This window comes from Stylophora pistillata, chromosome 4 (genome assembly GCF_964205215.1).
Source record: "Stylophora pistillata chromosome 4, jaStyPist1.2, whole genome shotgun sequence".
Lineage (NCBI taxonomy): Eukaryota > Metazoa > Cnidaria > Anthozoa > Scleractinia > Pocilloporidae > Stylophora > Stylophora pistillata.
In genome coordinates this window covers 44,005,952-44,024,566 of record NC_142522.1, presented here as the reverse complement: position 1 = coordinate 44,024,566, position 18,615 = coordinate 44,005,952, and the positions used below count along the sequence as shown (strand labels likewise).

General features: G+C 38.0%; 3 protein-coding genes and 1 long non-coding RNA gene across 5 annotated transcripts in view; 1 reads left to right on the top strand and 3 right to left on the bottom strand.

Annotated features, from left to right (window-relative positions):
• The first annotated feature begins 2,602 nt into the window (after window positions 1–2,602).
• Window positions 2,603–5,040, top strand: LOC148733932 (uncharacterized). Its single transcript, XM_088758112.1, has 2 exons — window positions 2,603–2,898; window positions 2,978–5,040. The coding sequence occupies exon 2, from the start codon at window positions 3,030–3,032 to the stop codon at window positions 4,569–4,571; it is 1,542 nt and encodes a 513-aa protein (XP_088614238.1). The 5' UTR covers window positions 2,603–2,898; window positions 2,978–3,029; the 3' UTR covers window positions 4,572–5,040.
• LOC148733931 (uncharacterized) lies at window positions 4,784–6,898 on the bottom strand. The gene has a single exon (XM_088758113.1). It carries the CDS (start codon window positions 6,603–6,605, stop codon window positions 5,130–5,132), a length of 1,476 nt encoding a protein of 491 aa, XP_088614239.1. The 5' UTR covers window positions 6,606–6,898; the 3' UTR covers window positions 4,784–5,129.
• A 1,214-nt stretch (window positions 6,899–8,112) lies between these two features.
• LOC148733930 (substance-K receptor-like) lies at window positions 8,113–13,806 on the bottom strand. Its single transcript, XM_088758114.1, has 2 exons — window positions 13,696–13,806; window positions 8,113–11,005 (listed from the first exon to the last, which is right to left on the bottom strand). The coding sequence occupies exon 2, from the start codon at window positions 10,980–10,982 to the stop codon at window positions 9,906–9,908; it is 1,077 nt and encodes a 358-aa protein (XP_088614240.1). The 5' UTR covers window positions 10,983–11,005; window positions 13,696–13,806; the 3' UTR covers window positions 8,113–9,905.
• A 1,316-nt stretch (window positions 13,807–15,122) lies between these two features.
• Window positions 15,123–18,615, bottom strand: part of LOC148733929 (uncharacterized) — a 9,022-nt gene continuing 5,529 nt past the window's right edge. For both annotated transcript variants that reach the window (XR_016000437.1, XR_016000438.1), the window contains 2 exons: window positions 16,024–16,149; window positions 15,123–15,508 (listed from right to left, as the gene is read on the bottom strand). This is a non-coding gene — a long non-coding RNA (uncharacterized LOC148733929). The remainder of the gene's footprint in view (window positions 15,509–16,023; window positions 16,150–18,615) is intronic.

Genomic DNA, 18,615 nt, shown 5'->3' with positions numbered 1-18,615 from the left:
AAGGTTGATTTTTCACTCGACAGCTCTTACTGACAACTTTTCCAGTTCAATATGTTTACCAGAAGCTTAAAGAGTGTACATGTTGACAAGCTCAGTAGCGGAGTAGTAACTAGAAGTAGGCGTAAGTACAGTTGCGGAAGTAGTAACTTCATGTAAGCGTAGAGTTTCAGTCGTCATTAGTTTAAAAGGTTGGTTTTGCACTTGACAGCTCTAGCTGACAACTTTTCCGCGGCTTAACCAGTTCATCATAGAAGTTTCCACTCCATACACAAGGACATTAGAAAAAAAAAAGTTAGGATGATCAAAGCTATAACATTTACCATAAATATTCAACTGTTTTTGTCATATTAATCCGTCTCGATCAAATGCGAAACTAATTCTTGACAAAAAGATATACAGTTGAGCCCTTATTAACCAATTTTCAAAGGGGAATGACGCACTTAACCACTAAATACGGGTTGCGCAACTACCAGTTGGGGTAAAACGCGATAAAAACTAATCGGCGCCATTTTGTTTTAAGATCATCTCCAATGCATTCATAGGACACTTGAACTCAAAGTGCTAAGGACTTAGCTAAACTAGGAAACTTTGTTGCGGAAACATTGTTTCCTGTTGTGTTTCCCGGGGTGGTTAAATTAGCGGAAAAGAAACAAAATGTTTTGTTGCCCTAGTGGCTAAACGAGGAAACATTGTTTCGGAAAACAAATGAGCTACGCATGCGTGTATGAATAAACTGACTTCAAGGAAGTCTGGGGATCAAAGGATGTTCGCATTTTCCTTGTGTCAAAGCCCTTTCTGGCGTTCTGCTCAAAAATAAGGAGCTTCAGCCTCTTGTACCACTTCCAAGAGGAGTGGTACACATCGCTTGTTTGTTGACCGGACTTTTCCTTTCCAGGGCCTGTTCCCTTATAAATTGTGACCTTATAATTTTCCTCTTGCTCTTGTAATCCTCCCGGCTAATATCATATTTTTTTGTCATCAGTAGATCGATTTGCGAATACGCCACCTCCTTACTGTCCCTATTCATGTAGTCCTTATGACGCACGTCCCAGAGACAAGGCCTTTCCTCATACAGCGTGACTAGCATTTCAATTTCTTCATCTTTCCAATTCCTTTCCCTTCCCTTTCCCTTCCCTTTCCCTTCCCTTTCCCTTTCTTTGAGCGTGACTTGCTTGAATTTCTTCGCAGTAAGCCATTTTAATTGTTGTCTGCTCACCGATGCTATGAAACATTTTTCAATGTGCGAGCGCCACTAGAAATTAATCAACATTGTTTTCATCGTGGCCAAACTGGGAAACATATGATTCGAACGCAAAATTTGTGTCCGGGAAACAAAAATGTTTTTGTCTGCAGGCAAAAACAATTTTTGTTTCCGAGGAACAAAATTTGTTTCCGCAACATGTGTTTCCCGCGCGGCTAAACTGGGAAACAATTTGGATATATCAACAAAGTTGAAATGGTAAATTGGCCACCGTAATAATTACAAAAGCTGACGTTTCGAGCGTTAGCCCTTCGTCGGAGCGAATAGAGGAATTGTGGGTTGTGTGTGCTTTTAAAGGCAGAAAATGGAGCTACGTTATTGGTGGGAGCATGGCAACGAGAAAAACATGAATAAATTAGTGGAATGAAAAGCGTTCGTTGATCCCTGTCGGATTTAGACTGCCGGTTTGAAAGATAAGCTTTTGTTCAAGATTTTTACGGCTTTCCGTGCCACCTAAGTGCAAGGAAAGACCGCAGATTGCCATATGTTGCTTAGAATGATTAGGTAAATTAAAATGTCTAGCGACTGGTTTTGATGTGTCCTTTTCATTCCTTTCCACGTCTCGAAGGTGTTCTCGGAATCGGTCACCTAGTCCTCTGCCTGTTTCGCCGATGTATATCTTTTTGTAATAAGTGCAAGTTATGCAATAGATTACATTGGCGGAGGTGCACGTGAAGTGATCGGTGATCTTAATGGATCGTTTAGGTCCCGATATTTTATCAGTGTTGTGAATGAAAGGAAACGTTTTACATCGTGCACGAGCGCATTTAAAAGTGCCTGGTTGGTCATTAGTCTGAAAAGGACTTCTGACCAAAAAATTGCCTATGTTTTTGTCGCGTTTGAATGAAATGAGCGGAAGCTGCGAAAAGATAGTGCTTGTCTCTGGATCGTTTTGAAGTAATTTAAAGTTTTTAAGAATGATGGATTTAACTGAGTGGTTGTGAGGGTGAAACGTGAGAGTGAATGGAATGTGGTCGGAATCTTCCTTATGCGACGTTTGTAGTGCTGAATGTGGATCAATAAGTTGAGCGCGGTGGTAACCCGCTTGAACGACGGAAACAGGGTAACCACGTTTATCGAAGAACTGGCACATTGACTCTGATTTGTGGTGGAAATCAGAGTCATTACTACATAAATGACGAAGTCTTAGAAACTGAGAAAAAGGAATGGAATTCTTAACGTGAGATGGATGCGAAGACGAATATAACAAGTAATTATGCGAGTCTGTAGGTTTGTAATACACACTAGTGCATAAACCGTTACCTTCAATTGAAACTTTGACGTCTGAAAAGGATAAAGAATTGTCAGAAATTTCCCAAGTATATTTCAGAGCCGGGTGAAAAGAATAGCTGTTATTACGTCTGAGCCAGCGATTCAGCAGTCATCACACGGGAACGAGGCTATTGGGTCAAGAAATGTTTCAAGAACTAAATCATAGGAAAGATATGGAAACCCACGAGGAATCACAGCCGAAATATGCTTTTTTTTCGGCTGAAGAGAAACTACAGTTGTTGAATGGTAATTGTCCCCGAAACATTACTAAACAGGTCTTAAGATCATGGTTGTCCTATCGAGTAGGAACCTTAAAAAAACGGGAGTGCTTCTGCGGATGGAAACAAACGAGAACTGGTTCAAAGGTACGTAAAAATAATTAAAATATCATTGATATTTTGAGGATAGTTTTAGACGGTAATTAAAACCATCTTTGTTTTTCAGGGTCGTAAGCTATATTAAGAATGGCTGGGACGCGAATTTTACTGAAAAATGGATGCATCTGTCAGGAGAATGGAACGAGAACTTAAAGGAAAATTCGGCAAATGCTAACGAGGAGCCAACAGGGAAAGATATACAAAATTTCCTGCCTTCAACAACGTGGACCGAATTGAAAAAATGCAACAAACTGCCAGAGTTTTCTATTGCAAATATGATGAGCTACTTTATTACTAGGCGTGCAAGAGACGATGAAAGTAATAAAGACTATAAAAGCTTAAACTGCAAAGCTTTTGGTCTTTTCAGACATAGTCACGTCCAGAATATTAAGGTTGCGAATGAGGATGGCAAGTATTTTATCCAATGCGAATGCTTACCTGAGATGAAAAAAACTCTAAAATATAAGATCCAAATGACAGTAGACAGTTCTGGTGATATAATATATGGAAACTGTAATCCTTGTCCAGCTGGTAAGCCACCACTTGCATCATGTAAACATTTGGCAGCTCTATGCTTTGCTCTTGAAGAGTACATTAGACTTGGTCGTAGTCAAGAATTTCTTACCTGTACAGAAAGATTGCAGACTTGGAATCAACCACGAAAGCGAAAGCTGGAGGCACTCTCAGTATACGACATTGATTTCAGTAGAAAAGTTTTTGGCACAGAGAATTTAAAACACAATAAAGCACTGCACGATCCAAGACTTTGCATCTATAGAGAACCAAGTACAGAGAAGGCAAATCAGACCTTGCTTCAAGAAATCTCGAGAGAAAGTCTAAATTGTGGATTTTACTCTGTTTTATCAAAAGAGCCACTATGTCCAAGTAGTTTAATTGTCTCACCCATAAAGGAACAACCAATGTCATTGGAAGAAATACATGCAAAAGCTAAAAGAATTAAGTCAAATCTTTTTGTAGGAGAAAAAGAAAGAGAATTGATAAGCAGAGCAACAAAAAATCAAAGTGATTGTCAAAAGTGGTTTGAACACAGGAAAACAAGAATTACTGCATCGAAATGCAAGAGAGTACTTCAGAGACCAGACACAAGCCCCACTAAGGCTGTAAAAGAAATTCTACATCTCAATGACAATTTTCAGAGTAATTACATGAAACAAGGTCTTACTGATGAAGCTAATATTATCAAGTCATATGAAAACCTCTTCAAGTGCAACGTCTCTAAACTAGGGTTTGTCATTTCATCTACACATCCATTTTTGGGTGCAAGTCCTGATGGTGAAGTTGATAACAAATGTTTGGTGGAAGTCAAGAGAGTTTTTCCTGGAACAAAAAAACTGGCAGAGGCAGTTTGCAGCAGGGGAATTTGCAAGAGGACTGTTCATGGCCTGCTTATTAACACAAATCACCCATACCATTTTCAAGTTCAACAACAACTATTTTGTGTTGGTTTACAGTGGGCTGATCTGGTGATATCAGATCTAAAGGAAATGATCATAATAAGCATCAAAAATAATTTACAATTTAGAAGAGAAGTTATCCCAAAGCTTGAAAGTTTTTATGATAACTATATTGCTGTAGAACTTGCTTATCCACGGTTAACTTTAGGTCTTCCCAGGCTTGGAAAAGTATCAAGATTAATGTAACAGTGTACTTCAGTCTTTGTTAGAACTCGACATGACAGTGGAATCACTATCTATAAATCATTTAACTTTTGCATGATCTCAAAATTATGATTACTGATGTTGTGTTTTTTGAAATATATCGTTTTAAATATGGATATTATTGTCTCATTGACAGAAAAGTGAATTTCTATTGTAATAATTACTTTTACTGGTTGGAAACTGACTCCACTATACTCTTTGAACCAGCAAAACTTGCAACTTTAATTTTGCATGACATTAACTGATTTTCAATACTAACATGTAGAACATTTGAATAAATTTAGATACAATGAGCATTTTTTCTATTAGCCAGATAAATATGACATCTGCAGAAGATTAAATCTATCTTGATTGTTAACAGTAATAGATTATTTCAGATCAACTAGTGATATGAATATTTTACTCATTACTCTGTCAGTTGTAAATAAATTGTGTGCTGTCCTTATTGAAACACCCACCTAAAAAATATTGATTCTGTCTATAACACCAGACAATTACAAGCAAACAAATGAATGGCTCAAGAAAGATTCTGAAAAAAATTCATTTCACCAGAGGTGGCAAAAAGTTTGTGAACATAGCACAATTAAAGAAAATCATGTCAACCAGCCCATTCTTGCAGACAGTAATGGGAATAAAATCTAAAATGTGATAGTTTTTGATGCGCTCGATAGCTCTCTCTACATGGATTCGCAATGATGCAATTCTTCTTGTGTTGAGCATTTCTTGTTCAGTAAATTGTCCTGCCTCATTCATATAAGGTGGAACATTTACTTTAACCCCTTTACTTGCTAGTAATTCTTGGATATTGAATCCTCTGTCAGCCATCACTTCATCTCCATATTGAAGTTTATCCATGAGTTTAGATTTCACAGTTATCTCTTTGTCAGAGATAGACCCACCATAAAGATTAGACACAAAACAAACACTACCACTTGGTGTAATTCCAACTAGGGCCTTCAGAGTATTGCCGTTTTTATAGGTAGAGAAAGTGAGCTGCTGTGCTTCAGGATTAGTTGGTGTTTCAATGTACAATTCAGTTGCATCAATTATCACTGTTGTACCATTGTATTTATTCCTGAAGCATTCAGGTTTATGTGCTTCAATTACCTCCCTTGTTGGGAAAATGTCTAGCTCTGAGAATCTAAAATATATGAACTTTGTCCATGTAATGATGATTCGGCTCACAAGACTTTGGCAAATACCAAATCTGACTGCTACATCCTCCTCTAAAAGACCAACTTTGTAACGACACAGCAAGAGAAATAATTCATTTTCCACAGAGAGAGCTCTTCTTGGACCTTGCTTCTCTCTCTTGGGTGGATTCTGCACTAGTTCAGTGTTAGTGTAATTTAACTGTTTTGCTGCTTCTCTTCCAAGGAAATTAAGAACTGTAGTAAAAACAGCATAACTGTTGAAGCCAGTGTAGAATCTCATTAAATTATCGTTTTCTTTGATGTTGTCGATATTAAACAAACTTCGATTAAGCTTCTCTTCTAGTGTCTTTCTTGTCTCTCTCTCCTGTTTAAGTTCGTGTTCCAATTGTTTTACTTTCCCTTCCAATTCGTTGATAATTAATTGTAGAGACTGATCCTGACTATTGTCTGCTTCTTTTATGGACTGTCCCACTTCATTTGATTCTGTTAATGGAACGGCGTTAGCAATACTTTCGTCACTATTTAAGCCTGCAGTTTCTTGACGTTGAGTGGCCATATTCGAACGGTGTTGTGGGGCTTTTCTTTGTGTCTGAACTTTTGTAAAGCTGAAAAGAGTAGGCACAGCATCTACCTTCAGCCTTCCCCTTACGCCTCCAGGAGACTTTTGAAAACATTCTGGGGCAAAATGATCGCTACACAAAAATGAACTTTTCGTTTTTGGAGTGTTGGTTCTTCGTATGTTGATCAGCCATTTTTTTAGTCTTTTCGAGTCATTTAGGGGCAGCGAATGCCAAGAAAGGCCTTTACATTCAACCTTGTTACTCCTGTTCACACAGCCAACTGCTATACAATGCCTTACCATCTCCTTTCTTCAAAAGATTCGGAGAACTCAGCACTGTTTTTGTGAAATATAAATGATGACACAAAGAAACTCTAGAAAATCTAAGGTCTTGACCCAATAGCCTCGTTCCCGTGTAACGACCGCTGAATCGCTGGCTCAGACGTACTAACAGCTATTGACTGCGGTTATGACTTGAGTGAGCTCCTCTCTGGTAGAGGAGGTAGCGCCGATACAGTCGTCGATGTAGCGACCGTAGAGTTCAGGTTTGGACCCGTTGTATTGGCTGAAAAATTGATGTTCGACAAAACCTATAAAAAGATTGGCATAGCTAGGTCCCATTTTGGTGCCCATGGCTACACCGTTGGTTTGTTTGAAGAAGTTGTTTCCGAATGAAAAACAATTGAGTGTGAGCACTAGTTCGGCTAAGCCTAGTAGTGTTTCAGATTTAGGTTCCTTAACAGTACGTTGATCAGAAAAATGTTTAAGGGCCAGAAGGCCTTCGCCATTAGGAATGATAGTGTAAAGAGACGGAAATTACCGTACGTGGGGAAAAACGTGGGGAACTTGACAAGCGACAGCTTAATATACTAGGGTGATGCCGCTAAACACAGGCTTGACTGAAGGTCATATCTAAAAATTCTATCATTCGGCCGGGAAACATAAAAAATTGTTCGTGATGCAAATACGCTTAGCCTTGCGTGAAAAACTCTCGAGTGTGTTACATCTACATGGGTATCAGTTTGCTACCTGTCTCGTCTTCGGCATTAAACTGTTGACCTACATGTATACATGACTGAATTATCCTATCAAGTCCACAACGAAGCTTAATTTAATTCTATAACTTTCTGAAAACTTAAATGTGTTCGAATATTTGAAGAAAAACAGATACCTACTGCTCCCTTAAATGTGTTGGAATATGTGAAGAAAAACAAATACCAACTACTCCCTAAAATGTGTTCGAATATATTGCTCCCTTACGGAATGTGATATCCGAGAAACACCATTGCAATAGGAAAGATATGAGAGTCTGAAACGAAAGCAGGGATAATAACCAAATTGGCCATCGTTATCTATGTTTTCTGTTAGTTTTCTGATCGAATACGGTTCTGACTGCTAAGATTTGCTTGGATTTCCAGATTTCACGACAGGTTACCCAATTAGATTATGTCCTGATGTAAATGACGATGTGAGCCTCAGGAATAAATAATGTCCAAGGACAAGTATATATGAGCATGTTTTCGCTCCAAATCAAGGCTATTGTGTTTAGTTTCCTTCAAATATTTAGCAACTCGCAGGAAAAATGTTTACGAATAGCTTACCGCGAGATATTCGCTGTTTCGATGTTATGAACAAACAAACATGTCCCTTGGATGTTCTCCAGTTTGAGTTAGAGATTCGTTAACATCAGTCAAGCATTTATTTTATAAGAGGTTTATGAAGTCAAGCAGGATATCATTAATTATCAAAATCGCCCAGGTCTGAGTTATTGCCGAAGCCGAGGACTAAGTAAGATAACATAGACACCAGGTTTGATAATTCCGTGATGATATTGTGCGAAAACCAAATTCAAACACTTCTTAATCTACAATATGTTTTCATTCAATACAAATTTAACTTTACAAAAGAAAAACAAAGAGCCACTGCATTACAGCCAGCGAATATTAAGTAACGCTACAATATTATTTACATTCCAAATACCATATTTCCATCACAGTACTATTTCAATTACCACTGTTTACCAAATTTCTAACTCGAAATAAGCGAAAAAACTCCCAAGATGATAACAACTTCACTAGAATTACATCGCCCCTACAAGACCATATTTGCATCACACAATTATTCACACTTCAGCAAGAGATAAAAAACTGATAATCTCTTGCCCTTCAGCCCAGTCCTACAGGTAAAATATGTTTCTTATGCAGACCCACAAGAATAAGCGTTTCCCAGATCTATTAATTTAATTTGTATTCTATTTTGCCACTGAGTATTTCTATTTTTCTTGAATTCGGCATAAAGTTAGATTTTCTTATTTCCAGTTCCTCTACATGACATTCGTCGTTCTCTTTCATAAAAATTAAGTTATTCCTAGACAAAGTAAAGCAGCAGAGGAAACAGCCAACTGAAAGATTACTTCCAATCTATCGTTTCTAGATTTTTGATTGACCACATAACCAGTGTTTAAATTTAGCTGCTCGATATCAAAAGTTCAAAGCTACAGAATTGAACGCGATATCCGTTGACTGATATGAACCACTCTCTGCAACGGCTTCTCAATTAGAGCGCTGTTCCATTTGAACTTCCTAAAACCAAAACTAAACCGATAGCAATGGCTAAGGAGTGAAAACATTGACATCTCAAGTAGTCAACAACTTTAAGAGTGGAAAATGAATTGAAAGAAACCATAATTGGTTTCAATTTTTAAAGTCTGCCTAAAGATGATGGAGCAAGTTCTCTCGAAGCAGCACAAAGCGCATTGAAGCAAAACCAACGCAGTGCCGGATTGTTTTCAAAACTCAATCGAAAATTGCTCAGGGTTCACATGATCAGTGAACAGAGACAAGTGGGTGACGTGCCTATCATTTATAAACAACATCTCTAAAAACCGCAAACAATAAGCCAACAGTGAAAACAACTGACAACTTTAGCTTTACAATAAATGGCGCATTGGCCTTGCAAGTCAGAATAATCATATTTTTCCAAGCTTATTTCTTTCGAACTCTCTCTGTAAAAGTTCTATGAAAACCATTCGTGTTGAACATGTTCACATCTCGTCCGTTTTACAAATTTCATGCTAAATGCGCCTGCTCTAAATAGCAGCAGTCTCTATATTTAGATCTGCTTAGGCATGTCTTCAAATTTCGCCGACTCGTTGTAATTTTAAATTTATTGGATGCCACAACAATAAAACGGAAAAGTGATTTACAAATTTGCTGTTAGCAACAAAAAGGAAAAAATCTATCATGCAATTTAAGTAAAATTTACTCAACTAATTTTCTTTTGTTATATGGCTCACCCTTGTAAGGTTGCACAAAAGTATCGTCCACTATCGTTGTTGCTGCAAATACGCAGGGTGCACAAACAATTATCTTTATGATCAGCCCGTGTATGAAACAAAGTGACTTATTTAACAAGTCACCTCTGAGATAAACTCAGCAGAAATGAAGGGCTTAAAACGATGAGGAACAACTCAAGATGACAAAACTTGCAGCTGGACACCGCTTTGATTTAACAACAATGCAAAAAAAAAAAAAAAACTAAGAATTTTGCTCCAAATTGAGCAAGGAATTTTTCGACTTGAGGAACATATTCATCATCGTATTTTCAAGATCTACACAGAATGATTTTTGAGAACGCCTTAGCAAAAAAACTGTTCATTGTTCCATAACACAAAGGATGTAATGCACTGGGAAGGCAAATCAAAATAAAATTATAATCCATAAAGATTTGGTGATGTCGAAATTGATACGCATTGATCTTACTAACCCTTTCCCACACATAATGGGCTTGATACGGAAAATAACAAACAACAAAAATAATAATGAGCACAAAAATCATCTTAAGCAAATCTTTCTCCAGGTCTGTGTTTTCGGGTTTACTGTCTCTCCGGTTATTCTGGTCGAGCAGAACACTTCTTCGTTCCTCCATTCTCGTGCCGTATCGTAACTCTTGGAGTTCAGTTTCCACAACAGAAGAGGATGTAACAACCAATGAGTCGCGATTTCTCCTTTTAATCTGCACAATTCGCCTCTTCAAGTTCCACGCCACTGCTCCGTAAGATACCAGCATTATCACATAAGGTAAAGCGTAATTCAAGATGAATCTAATAATCGCATAGTACTCGTTGTTTGTGATAGGCAGCTCGATGCATCTGCCATTTTTAAACCTGAGACCGATGAAAAAGGGACAGGCGATTGCAAATGACAACAGCCACAGCCCAGCTATGGTTAGAATTATGATCTTCTTAACTGATGGTCCACGTGGAAGTGGGTTTACAATGAATCTGTAACGATAGAAAGCGATGGCAGCCAGTGAGTAGGTCACAACGAGAAGAGCAATCACTTGGAATATATTAAAAACGCAGGCGGCCTCTTGAAGAACGGCGTCCGTCGGATTCTGCCAGCTCGCAAACATGACGGCCAAACAAACGCTACTTAGGACTTCCGCAAAGGCCATGTTAGCGACAAGATGGTAGGATAGAGGCTTACGAGAAGGTATGCTCCACACAGCAAAACAAACCATGGAGTTACCGATTAAACTGGCCGAAATGATCACGGAGAAGAGGGTCACACGGAAAATGTAGAGAGCTTTTGTTTCTTCGTACTGTTCTGTCCACGTAACAGATTCCACGGAGGAGGGCTGGGTTGAGTTTGTGATGTTTGTAATGTTACTGGAGAACATTTTTGGTCTTCTTTAGTTGACACCTTCAAAGGTTTAAATTTCACTGTTAGATCAGAATATTTTGACCACAAGTGAGCTTTCGGGCACGTGTCACTTCAAAGTTCTATGAGGCCGCGAAAGAACTCTATTAGCTATCAATGAACAAAGAGGCTGGTTCAAAACTTGAGTATTGATGACTGTTTAGCAATTGCAATGATGTTGACAATAATTAACACGCGATTTTATGCAGATTGTTAACCAACAATTTGCGTTAGTGTTGCTTTGAATATTTAGTGTTTCAAAGGAGCTGATTTTCGGACATTTTGTTAAACTGATTTTTACTTTAGTCACAAAGTTCCAGTTAGAAAACGTATATCAATTACTGATTAGAGTTAAGAGCGTTTGAAATGGGAAAAAATTTGAGGATAAATATAAGCACTAGTCATTCATGTCTTGGAAACTCGTTTAATTCAGCAGCTCAATATGTTTTTCAAAATCAATTAAAACTGCCATTCCCCTCTTTCCTCTTGATCTTTCCATATACGAATTTGTATTTTTTCCTTAAAAACTGGGAATTATTTTTAACAATCGTTAAATATAAGTGAAGACCCTTCATTTATTTCAATAAAAGATCCTTGAATATTTTTAAAATATTGTCCTCTTACAACTTTAAGAGGGTTCAAGATCTTTGAAGAAGAATATTTAAAGACACTAGAGGTTTTAATGGCGGCTCAGCCCCTACACATTCATTTTCTCAGCAATCGTGCCCATATTTCTTGGTCAACTTCCAAACCGAAAAGGTTTATCGGCGAATTCGGGTACGCTTAATCGTTTAAATCATATACCTAGGGAGCCTTAAAGTGTCCAAACTGCATGTTCAAGAATTTTTTTGTCCTTCCGCAGTTGTAATTTAACTGAACCATGAAAAGGAACATGTCTGACTCACAAATGTAATAAGCAGCTTCGTTGAGCTTCAAATCCATAGTCAGTTCTTTATGCGCGTTTCGTGGCCTCGATAAAGAAACAAATTGGAATGAATTTCTCCCCACAATCGAATCGTTTGTAATATAAAATTCAAGGTAACTGTTGCGGATAAATGCCTCACGAAATTGTTGAATTATCGCTATTTGAAACTAATTGTTGTCTTGTACGAAATATCATAAAATATATTTCCCAACGCTGCCAATATTCCGCGTACAGTCAGCTGGCGCCTGATCAAAATTTCAGTCAGTTCTTTCTTACCAAGCACCTTCATGGCAACAGTATGGGCCTTGAGCAAACCACGGCAAGGAGGAGGTGACAAGACAAAAGATCGAAAGAACGCCCAGCACATGCGTTTTAAAACTTTGTACATTTCTTGGTCGTCCTTTGCAAAACCACAACGTGAAATCACCAAAATTTGCGTCGTCTGCGAATGGAAACCGCGACGGCAAATTATTTTCATTTCCATTTGGAACTCAACGTTGTGCTGAAGTTGAGGTGTGGCGCCGTAAGAGATGGTAAACACATGCAGCCAATTTCGAAATTCAAATAAGAGGTAGAAATTCATTTTTTAATCGACGTCCTTCTTGGCGTTACCGTCCTGACTGTTTAAGGTCTCTAATATCTCGATTCGTCGCGCGGTATTTGAACGATTTCGTATCATGTCGAAAAAGAGCTAACGTCGAAACAAAGAATTCACCACAAATTTCTTGATAATGTGCCTGAGACCCCAGTACGACGTACCATATCACGCGGCATTTAACCTGCGCGTTTCTGGGAAGTTGATTACAGACTGTCGATTCAAAAGATAGCAAATTTGGTCGTTCGATGCACAGAAGCGAGTAATGTTTACCTAGTTTTGTTTTAACCAAGTACTTTCTCATTTTAGTGACCGGAAATCAGGATTGCTCTTTTTCTGAGGTGAATTGCTGACTGAAAATTTCGCTAGAATAACGAAAGCCATCTGCAGCCATAACTTGTGTTTGAGTGAGTGAAACATTGCGGGTAAACTGCAGCTGGACTGTCGAAGTTAAAGTGAAATGCGTTTTAGCAGATCTATAACCTGGACATTGTAAGCAATAACATGACTGTGTTCGCGAATAGTTGGAGGAAATCACTCAGTAGCAATATAAGAAGTATTAAGAATCGTAAGTTGCATCTTTTTTTTCGTTGGTATCGTGTTATTGTCGAGAGTTTTTTAAGCCCTTCCAAGACTTCGAAACTTCCATATGGCCAAGCTGTGTTGTCCATTGTTCGAGTTTGTTGTTGAGGCGAAAGAAATTGTCCCAAATATTTCACTGCGTATTGCAAAGACGATTACAATTTGCCGTTAAAGCGCTATTCTACGACTCGCGATTTTTCTTTACTTTGGTAAGGCACGGTAAATTTTGAAACGTATGTGAAGAACCGATTTCAACGCCGTGACGTCCACTTTTCATTTCTCGCCATTTACAGGGCAAGAAATGACAGAAAAAACTGTGAAATATCGTTCCTTTCGTTAGAAAAAATACAGGAGGATCGCCACATCAAAACTTAAAGGGAAGTAACATCATTCTGCACTACTTTCCAAGTGTCTTGTAAATACACTTTACAAGCTGGTCACGCTAAAAGGTTGCGACCGAAATTTGTTTTCGTTAAAAGAACTTTGAAGGCTGAAATTCGGAGAGAGGAAAAGTAGGAAAAATGTGAGAGAAATAGTCCTACAACGTCTAAGGTTGAATAAGCTAAAATAAAATATCTTGTATTATACTACCTGCCATTCCCTCCTATAGTTTCGCTGCGTGCTTCCACTTATCTTTCATTGTGACAGCTGCCTATTGACTTACAAAGCTCAACTGTAATATTAATACCCCACGGACAATTGTCACCTGCAGAAAACACTGTTTCAAAATTGCAATTACGATTCAGCCCTAAAGCTGCCAGGATATAAACCAATGGAAAAAGCTGAGTTTTTACGTAACTTATCATTTAGGATGACAATTTATTTCATGTTCGTTTTCGTGCAGTAAAGTGTTTTAATTAGTACGTCCTACTAACTTGAAAAGTTTTGTTAAACACAATATCTCTAATAAGAAGAAGGTCCTTGTCTCAACTTCAGTAAACTGATTTTAAAGAAACCATGAATGAAAAAAATAAATAAAAAAAAAAAAAACAGGCTGAGCGCTTAATTAATGCTCGTTTGTTTTGGCTATCAAAGTACTGAAAGCTGATCTATCAGAAAAAACAGTTATGACATAACGTTCAGAAACGCCGTTTAACCGCCAGATGTACACATATTTACTAAAGAAAGAGGATGCTACATCTATCGCCTCGGATCTAAAAGTACTGAACACAGAAAGTGGACACATAATCACACGAGAACAGCTATAACCTCTAAATAGCTCTGAGGAAAATGAAAACAGCATTGAAATTCTTTCATGAATATTTTCAGTGGCTTAAACGGTTACTTTTCTTCAGCATGAAGCGCATTGATTATTAATTACCTGCATTATCTACAGCAACGGAAATTGAAAGTCAAATTAACAACAAACGCAAATACGAGATCCCAAGATGTCGCTGTTTAACAACCTCCTCCTCAAGTTATAAAATCAGAAAGGAATCAAAATATCAAAACAATTGCAACTGAGAGTTGCGCGGTAATGGCTAACGTTTTTCCTCCCCAGGTCTGAGTTGTTTTCAGTCATTTCAAATCGATAGGATACAGAATTGAATTATTTCGACCCTTCCAAGCCCGGTTTGTTTCTAAGTAAACAAAGCTTAAAAAAAAAAAAAAACCCACCATTTCTTGATAATAAGTGTACAAGATGAGTCGTTATTTGAAAAACAGAGAAAAAAATTTGAAGCGAGTTGCGACTAAGACGACTGAAACCTCGCATCGGATGATCCGGAGCAATGATTTAGTCGCTTTCAAAACGTTTAAAAGATATGCACAGCAATTAAGGTGCGCTGCCGGCAAAACTGAACAAAGTCAAGTTCCGCGATCGAGGTTTGGTTGTGTGGCGACTTTCGATCTTCCTGACATCAAGATTGTTTACATAAAAAGTTCACCGCGTCTTCCGTGGCACATATTCCCCGAGAAGTCCTGTTTCGCATCTCAGATTTGTAGGAAAATGGATGCGATGGTAATTGTTGTCATTTTACCTAAAAGTTTCCTCTTCGCTAAAATTGCACAATGAAGAGTAAATTCCAATATTTCATCTTTTAATACTCCTTGGGATTCTTAATCGTTAATTGCGCCAATATTTTGACGTGAGCAGGAATTCAAGTCTGAGCAGTTGTCAAGGCATTGCATTATATTTATTTTCCACTACCAACGAATATTGGAACTCTTTGTCTATGCAAACTTCAATTACTGCTGTGACAAAATGTATTTAGACTACGCGCGCCATCTTTTCATTCAGCTCAAAGCCTCCTCGAAGCTTTAAAATTTGTCTCCATATTAACGATGTTTTAATTTTCTTCACCATTTCCCTTACACTCTTTCAATCCTAGGTATCCATTGTAAAATTCCGGGCAAAGGTCTCTGCCACCAAAAGCGGAAAAACGAGGGTAGCGTCGGAGTAAACCTAAAAGGAAATAATTAACATTTATATTAGCAATGGAATAAGAAATAGCTTATTCACTCTTCCACCTGTGTTCCATTTTAACTACATGTCACCTATAAAACAATCGCATACAACCATAATACTTGACTTCCCCATAGTGGTTTAAGACTCTACGAGGCTACTTTCGTAAGTGCGCCAGTTTTAAAGTTTTAAGACGTAGTCATTCAAGTAAAACACCCTGACACTCGATGGAAATGGTTTCATTCATTAAATTTTTTGTTTGTATTTAGTCTGATAGCGGTTGATGCAATGGGTTTGACACAAAGGAAAATAAAACGTTACTGCACATCATTTGTAATTTCAATAGCAATCCTTGGTTAAGGGAGTTTTGTAAGCAAGCGAGTGGCAAAAAAAATTATTTTCCGTTTCCGTTATTCGTTTCCGAACTCTGCCAGAGCTCCTGCTGCTGTGGTTTCCCGGGCTACCTTCCCTCCTGTGAACAATTTTTTTCATAAGAAAGAGAAGTTGTTTTTTACCTTTACAGGCGAAGCTGTCATTTTAATTTTTCCCCAGGAAACAGCTTCATCAGGCCTGGCACCTGAGTCACTTCCGTCAAACTCCTGGCCTGTGTTTACAAACACAGAGAAGTCGGCGCCATTACGCTGTACAACGAAACAAAACCATCGCATAATCTTGTCAAACAAGAGGAGATGACTAACACCTCCTGCTGATTCTAACAGCATGCAGGAAACTTAATATATTTGAACCTTGTACAGGCTTAGCTAAGTAACGAGACCAAGTGATAGAACATAACTATGTGTGATTTGAAGGTCGGTGGTTCGAATCGTCGCAGGAATTCTCATTTTCTCTTTCGTCCCAGCTTTGTGAAAATTAATAGAATTTTTCGTTATTAAAAGGCCGAAATGAGAATCAAACAACTTTCTTTACGAGTTTATAACAAATCCCCCAAAAATTATTTTAATTAAAGGTATGTACTGAGGTGTGTTTTGGGTACTCGCGCGCCCAGGCGAAAATGGAAACCTCACAAAATGCTGGGGGTGGGGTGGATGGGTGGGTGGTAAATGTGATGGACAAGCAGATCAGTACGAGACTATTTTGTAAGCAGACTTCACCCCACCCCTTGGAATGAAAAAAAATTTACTAGTGAAGGTAAGAGGAGAGTTTTGTTTTCAATTGTAGAACTCTGTAAATTAGGCCTCAGTTGTTGGGAAGGTGGATATCGGTATTCAACCGATAAATCGTTTTCCAACCGGTTGGCGCACAGTAAAGCCTATGAAAGCAGAGAAATGTTATTCTATCCAAGTAAAACGGCCAAATTTGAAAGGTAGCTGATCACTCAATTTGTTATTTGTGGTAGTTATCCATTAAATACCATTAGCAATTTGTAAAGCTTTGGCATCTACTATGAAAACAAGGATTTCAATGTATAATAATAATAATAATAATAATATCAAACTTTATTAACACTCAAAGCAAAGAATTATTTACAAGTTAAAAGTAAAACGACCTAATAGTAGCTCCGAATTCAATTAAAATTCTATTTACAATCTAATCCTTTTTATCGTCATCAATATTATTATTGTCAATGCTAAAATAAAAATGCGTCTTTATTGTTCAAGAGATAAAATTACACTAGCCCTAAAATATAATCATAATAATTTCATAAATTCACAAAAAGGTAGAAACAAAAAAAAAAAGAAAGGATATATAAAACTTGGTAAAATTCACAAAACTACGTTTGACAGGCGGTAGCGTTGTCGAGGGAGAAGTCCAAGTCGATGATATCGAGATCAAATGAGCAGAGAAGACGAACAAGTACGCCCCGCTGCTGTACGAATTAAGAAGGAGATACCCCAAGTAAAATATTGAGCGGCATATCATCATAACAGACGCACTTGGGGGGAGCTCGCGAAGGGTCAAGGAAAGCATACGCCAACTGGTTGGAAGTGGCCGATGTCACTCAGTGCTAAGGAATATGCAGAAAGCTGTAGTCTCCAGCTCCACTTTCAAGGTCCTATCGCACTAAGTTCTTCCAACGACGTTGATTTTAAGTATAGGTTTTAAACATTTATCTCCATTTTAGGGTCTATGGGTATACCACTTTAAGTTTATTTGTGTCTGGACTTTTAAGGTCCTATCGGACTAAGTTCCTTAAACGACGCTAGGTTCAAGCATAGTTTTAATAGGTTGATGGAACATTAATGTCCTTTTAGGGTCTAGGGGCACACAATTTTTTAAAGTTTAGCTTTATCTATGTAGTAGTAACAATTGAATAAGCTACGCCTTTAGCGCCCTATATCAATTTTATTTGTAATCTGAAGCATTCAGAAGTGTATACTAAGATAATGATAATAATAATAATAATAATAATAATAATAATAATAACAATAATAGTAAAGAAAGATAGGGAATATAAGGAAAGACCAACTAAGTGTGACTTAAATAATATCAATCGGACAATAGTTAAGCTAATGGAGCAGCATCAAGTGTCCCCAAGGGAGACTCCTTTCAGTTATTTGTGGATTGCGAACTATGTGCTTCACTCTGCTGAGTTGGATTTCCTATCGAACAAAGTCTGGAAAAAGCAGCGTAGCGGAAATACTGGCGGAGCGCGTAAGCAACAGAGATGGAAAATAGAATACGAAGAGCGAGTGTTAGAAGTCAGGAAAAATATTTCAATCGCAGAGGCCGAACCGATGCGTTTAAAGGAAAACAGGAAAAGAACAAAAAAAGGAAAAAGAAATCGGGCTATTCTCGAACAGGAATGTAAGGGCTTGTCCGCGGTTAAGCTAGTCAGCTACATGGAAAAACAGAAATCTGTCCTAAGAAAGCTGAAGAGAGGCTTTTCTAGGAGCAAGAAACAAGAAGAAGTTCGAGTCCTTAATCAACAATTCTAGACCGACGCTAGCAGGGTCTATGCGAACATGCGGGAAATGCTAAATAGGGACAGGGAGAATGACCGGGTGAACCAAGGGGAGAGAGAAATGTTTAATAATCTCGAGGAAGAAAGTGAATTCTGGAGAGCTCTATGGGAGAGAGAGGGGACAGGACACAGGAATGCAGCGTGGTTAGAAGAGATCAGATCTGCGATCCATAGTAGAGTACCA

Bases quoted from the DNA above. Each gene is read 5' to 3' on its own strand.
- LOC148733932 (XM_088758112.1), top strand. From the start codon at position 3,030: ATGCATCTGTCAGGAGAATGGAACGAGAACTTAAAGGAAAATTCGGCA.
- LOC148733931 (XM_088758113.1), bottom strand. From the start codon at position 6,605: ATGGTAAGGCATTGTATAGCAGTTGGCTGTGTGAACAGGAGTAACAAG.
- LOC148733930 (XM_088758114.1), bottom strand. From the start codon at position 10,982: ATGTTCTCCAGTAACATTACAAACATCACAAACTCAACCCAGCCCTCC.